General features: G+C 39.9%; 1 protein-coding gene across 5 annotated transcripts in view; it reads left to right on the forward strand.

The window, feature by feature from the left end:
* Nucleotides 1-5534, forward strand: part of CEP85L (centrosomal protein 85 like) — a 150056-nt gene extending 144522 nt beyond the window's left edge. For all 5 annotated transcript variants that reach the window (XM_068677612.1, XM_068677613.1, XM_068677611.1 and 2 more), the window contains 2 exons: nt 10-223; nt 985-5534. In XM_068677612.1, coding sequence (XP_068533713.1) covers nt 10-223; nt 985-1148 — 378 coding nt within the window. In that variant the 3' untranslated portion in view covers nt 1149-5534. The remainder of the gene's footprint in view (nt 1-9; nt 224-984) is intronic.
* The last annotated feature ends 480 nt before the right edge of the window (nt 5535-6014 follow it).

Consider the following 6014-nt stretch of genomic DNA (forward strand, 5'->3'; position numbering starts at 1 on the left):
TCCACAAAGAACCAAAGACTGATGGAAGAGAATGCCTCTCTGAAGGAGCAGATCCGGCAGGTGGAGCAGTCCCGGCAGCCAGTATCTGAGAAGATGCCTGTAGCAGACCAGTTGTTCAAGGAGATGTCCCATTGCTTGTTTGACTTGAAAGCTCTGTGCAGTATTCTCACCCACAGAGCTCAGGGCAAGGAGCCTAACCTTTCCTTACTGCTGGGAATCAGATGTAAGTGACCTCGTTCCAGTGCTTACTCGTGGTTTGGACATAGAAGAGTAACAATCTCTGGGGGGAGGCGGTGGGTGTTTGTGTGTAGAAGTCTGAGTGCCTGGCAGCATCCTAAAGCCAGTCAGGCAAACCTCCAGTGTAGTGAGTTTGTGCTGGGTTTTCCCACTTACCAAGATTTTTTTTTTCTGTACTTGAATGTATCATATGCTATTGCTTTCTGAGTGTTATTTAGGATTAGATAGACCAGTTGCTGAACTGGGCCTTCACCAAGGTAGAGATGTAGAAGTACAGCATCCTGTACACGCCACATAGATTCATCTGCACTGGAAATCTCTGAAATGCCGGGCAGGGCAGCATATACCAAGTCTCCAAGTCCATGAGACTGCCATCAGCCAGCAGGGTGAATAATGCAACATATCGGTACTACCACCTTGTAATCTTACCTGGCCTCATTTCCCAGGCCCTCCTACCACTCTTTTCTGAGCGTCCAGGAACTTCCAAAGTCTCTAGAAAATGGTTGTTTTGTCCATTTTTTGTTTGTTTTGTTTTGTTTTGCTGTTGTTGAGAGCCATTAGACTTTACCAAGCCTAGGTCTTGGTGCAATCAGAAGGTACCTCATTTTGTTGCCTTGCATCATAGTGAAGTGTGATTTGTCTTGAGTTAATTAAAGCGACCTCCCCTTTATTTCGAGAGGGGCTGATCGGTTTAAGTATGAAGAGCACAGTTGTTAGAGCTTTAACCTTGGCTTTTGCTTCTTGTAGCACTGAGCTGTTCAGCTGAAGAGAATGAAAATTACCACAGCACAGAGACTCTTTCGAAGAAGCTGTCGGACGTTTGTCAGTTACGAAAGGATATCGATGAGTTAAGAACTATAATGTCAGACCGTTATGCTCAGGACATGGGGGACAATTGTATTACTCAATGACAACATTTCATCTGGTAGCAAATGACTTATTAAATGCTGCTGTGTCACAGGTCTTTGCATTTCTATTCAGGAGCCATATTGGAAGATTGCAAATAGCGCTGCACACGCATCTCTGTGAGGATCGTGCGTATTTAATCTCGGGAGTCGGGTGAGATGGGGAGAGTCACGGTTGAAATAGAGTGGTACAAACTACAAGAAATCTTTTCTTCAAACTACTGAATGTAGGAACAAGCTGTGAAGAATGTTTTGGTTGGACTCTGTTTCTTCCATTAGGACTCGTTTTATCGCTTCAACTAGTTTCTGGAATCAGAGCATCAGAACAGCCGTGCTGCTGCTACTCTCAGTCCTTCCCTCCTTCAAGGGTCTGAATGGTATTACATGTACTCTGAAATCAGCGCAGAGGGTCAAGGGAGACCTGTAGCTGTATGTGGTGAAGACAGGGGTTCTGCAACTTCATTTCACTGTAGGAATTGTAATCAGAGCTGTCTTAGAATGCTACAAGCATTAACCGCTCTTCAAGTTGCCTAAAGAATTTGATACAGGAAATACATTGGTTTTAGTAATGTATGTCTGCCTTGTTTTCCAAACAGTGGAAGAAAATCAAGTTTCAACTCCTCTACGCACCTGAAGTCCATAAAATTTACCACTATCAAATTGTTTTAAGCACTATCACGTTACTTTGAGAAGTTCCAATAGCATGGAGTCTGTAACAAACCCAAGAAGCTGGGAGGCAGGAAACTGTAGTATATAGTACATGGCTGTCTGAAAAAAAGAATAGACTGTATTGTAGTGTTCGTACCACACTTACCTTTTATTTCTGCCATCTCCATTTCAAAATGTGGCTGGTCTGTATCTGTGTCCCTAAAGACCTCCGATAAGGTTGTAAACAACTTCAACCATTTTCTGCTGCAGCTACAAAGTGAGTGTTTGGCACTTGTCAAAGTCAGGGCTCAGAACAGAATATTTCCCTTTACCAGTATTAAATCCTGTGTTATCTGAGGGCTGCAAAATTTTCCACGTCGTTTGGTAATTCTTGGTTTCTCCCTTTCCGTAGGAAGAGATTACACTTCAAAAAGAAGAAAAAAAAAAAAGATCATGTTCCATAGTTTATTCAGCGAGTGTCACTTGGCAGTGCTATTTCACTGCTGTGGGACAGATGAAATACTAACACGTCCAATTTCCTGGAACATTGCTGAAAGGTAGCTGAACAGTAGTGCATGATGTAAAATACTATTTAACTGAAGGAAACAATAACTCATAAGGAGCAAAACCACTCTCAAATCCCATTATTTAAAAAATAGATGAGCATCAGTCATAGTTGTGATATTAAAAGAAAGTTTCAAGTGACTACAGCACAGGTCACAGTGTGCTGACCTGTAGTGTAGATAACAGCAGAAATTGCTTAGAAAACATAGCGGTTAGAGCAAAGCAAATCCTAAGGTAACATTTTTATAGCAAAAGGGTCAATATCTTCAGTTTTCTGATGATATCTATGTTAATAGAAAAAGATGGTTATAGCAACATAGCCTGCAGTTAACTAATTTTAACTTGGTGATATTTTGCTTCCTGTTCATTGTTACAGCGTTAATGTTTTTATAATTTAGTGATTTCCTTTTTATTTTTTTAAACTGTACGGACTTATTTATTTGATGTTTTTTCTCTATCATGAACCTACACGTGAACTAATCTGTGAAAAATAGCGTTACAATTTGTATTATTGCTATGTGGCATTTTCAGATAGATTGCTCTGACTGGTCCAGCTCCTGTCAGCACTGAAACGTTGTCTAGGTGAAATTTCCAGTGAAATTGCATAGTGTCTTTTACTTTCAGGTAAGAAAAAAAGAAAGGAGGCAATTTTATTTTATGTTTCTATACGCTGCTCTTTCTATAGTTTTGAAGGTATACTTTTATACTAGTGCAAAACTGAAAACAAGGAGCTTTGCACAAATTGGCTTGCCCAGTTACCTGTGCCTCTGACAGCATGGGCTTCTGTGACAAGGGCCTCGGCTTAGTTCCCGTCACATAGTTCATTGGTTTGGAAGGAACAGTCCCCAGTCTGTGGCTGCTCTCTGGTATCAGAAATTCAATGACAGGATTTCAGTTAATAAACCAGAAGTATCAGGGAGAGACTAAATACCTAAGTAGCAGGTTATTATTTCCTTAGATGGAAATGTACCTGCAAAAATTACCATGCAACACATTTTTCTCAATTTTGTGGAAATAAGAAGCAAGTTTAGTAGGGTAATTAGAAACAGGAGGTTTTTTGAGTCACTGTGTCCTGTTAAGCTGGTCACTTGACTGGTGTGGCTCCACTGTCCCAGCTGTTACGTAGTGATACTGTGCAGCAGATTTGAGATCAGTAAGTTCATATTTTCAAAGCACTTGAGGAGCTTTTCTGCTCTGTAAGTATTAGTTGAAAGTCCCTCAGGAAGGAGGTCCCATTTTATTTGTAATACCTGGATTGCAATGCTGTAATCTTGCATTTTAATATGTTTTTAGGGAAACCTGTAATATTTATGTTAACTTTAAAGCACTTGATATAAAACAAACAAACAACAACATCACAACTGAGTTTTACCTGTCTCAGTCAGATTCAAGTAGGGAGGTAAATGATGGATGTTTGAGCCAAAGATACAGGCTACCGACTGAATATCTAGAGTGATACAGTATTTTGCTTTGATTTCTTAAAATTTGGCCTGTTGTAGGAGTAGCAATTACTATATATGCATCAGTTTACAGATGCCTCTAAATGGAATAAGCTTTGTCTACGATATGCATGACAGTTTAATTGGTTAAAATGTAGTGTGTGTGGTCTCATTCAGCATATTTAATACGCAGTTGATTAACGAATGTTAACGTTGGAATCGCTTAGATTTAGTCATGACAACTTTTTGCTGTAGCTGGTAGACAATCTCAAGGGCTGAAAACCAACTGCTAATGAATGAATACTGTACCGGTCTGTCTGCTAGCAAATTTGTACAGTGGCTTTTTTTGTATAGTTTCAGATGGAATTTATACAGTCCTTTTAGAAGATATTTACAGTAACTACTGTATTCAAGAATGTATTTTGAAAAAGACAGAAAAGTCTTGGGGCAAGCGATAGATGATGCTGTGTATTTACTATATAGAAGTAATGCAGCTCGATTGTGTAAACGTGATTTAGGTTCCTAGCCTCAGCTGTGTAGCTTTATAGTGCGATAGTTCTGTGAAGTTGCTGAGATTGCTGTCACCACCCACTCAGACTTCAACATTTGAGACTGCCAGTGGCTCTGAAATAATGGCAAGAGCTGAAATTTTGTCCTTTTTGCTTCAAAAAGTTTCTTTCCTTCCTTTGCCCTCGCTACCTGCCTGTTGTTGCAGATATTTTTCTTGCAGGGTAAGAGCACGAGGAAGGAAGGAAAGAAAGAAAGAAAAACCTTCCCTCCACGACCTGTTGCCCTAGCATTGGTAGCAGTGGCACACTGCTGTCTGTCAGCATGGGCTGGGTTTTTGTCAGTGTTGCTGCTGGTTATGTAGGTGGGATTGCAGGTGGAATTGGGCTCTTCCCGCTGGTGTAATGAGTCCTGTCAGGAGTGGGAAAAGATCTTCAGAATTAATCTGCATTCATAGGCTGCAAACAAGTCAGTGGTTAGTACCGAAAGGGATGATTTTATTCCAGTAGCTTGTTAGCAATATTAATTCCACAGCTACATACCTTTGTGCCTTTTTTGCCTGATGTGTGTATTCCCTTTGAACTTCAGATAACGCATTAGAATGCTGATGACTGCACCTTGTTTTCCTCTTACCTGCCTATATTTTGTTTCTAGACTTCTGTAGTAAGAACTCTTGCATAATATCTAGAAGCATAAGTACTCGAAATAGGTACTAGGTGTACACTTTGAATGTTAGGCTGGTTGTAGTATGCAGCTTTCTTGAAGTGTGAGCAGGAAACTCAAACCCTAATGTGTTTATTTTGTATATATTAATTACAGTCTATCATTAGTTCAGTGGGGAGGAGTGTCTGGAGCTATCTTTTAAAAGCACAGCTGACATATGTACTGGATCAGTCTCTGCAGACTGGTAGTCTTGTAAATTGGGTTCAATTTTTGAACCGCTCAGAATACCTCATATGTAAATAGAGTTGTCATGACTTAATCCAAATGTGTTCATTGTAAAAAGTAAAGGAGCCACTGGCTGGCTCAGCTTTAGGCTTGTTGTTCTTGCCTCTTTTTGTAATTTTTTTTTAAAGTAGGGTTTACAGCTAGAATTTTGAATGCCAAAGTTCTATTTATTAAATAATAATAAAAGTTTTCATTGTTAATGACTGGTATTTTTCCACTGGAATTTGTTTGTTGATGTTTGGGATTTGTATCCACAGAGCAAAAATAAATTTTGTTACAAAATTGACTTCTTCATTGCTGTCGTTTGTCCGATATGTGGCATAAAGTGGAAGGGACCAAAGCTGGACCGATGGCCAGAGGCAAGGAATGAATCGTCCATGATCTTCCTAACACCCACCCAGCGTTCCTCCGGTGATCTGTGTGTCTGCCTCATTATCAGATGACCAAGCTCTCGTCCTGGCATTAGTTCTTGTTTTAAAACCAGGGCATTGGCAACAAAAATACTGCTTCAGTGTGTAATGAAAGGATTTTAGAGCAGAGTTGCTTATAAAGTCCCTGCTGCTTTTCTAGGAATGCCGCCACTGTTCCTTGTCAGATGCTAACTGGAGAGGTTATAGGTTGGACTTTAAAAAAGACTAAATTGGCACAAAATGGTAGGAAGAGGTGTTATGATAATTAGTTTGAGCTGCTGAAAGATTCATCAACTTTGGAACAAGTGGTTGTCCCAGAGCTGATCACAAAGGGCAAAAATTTATATATATGTATA

Source organism: Anas acuta, chromosome 3 (genome assembly GCF_963932015.1).
Source record: "Anas acuta chromosome 3, bAnaAcu1.1, whole genome shotgun sequence".
Classification (NCBI taxonomy): domain Eukaryota; kingdom Metazoa; phylum Chordata; class Aves; order Anseriformes; family Anatidae; genus Anas; species Anas acuta.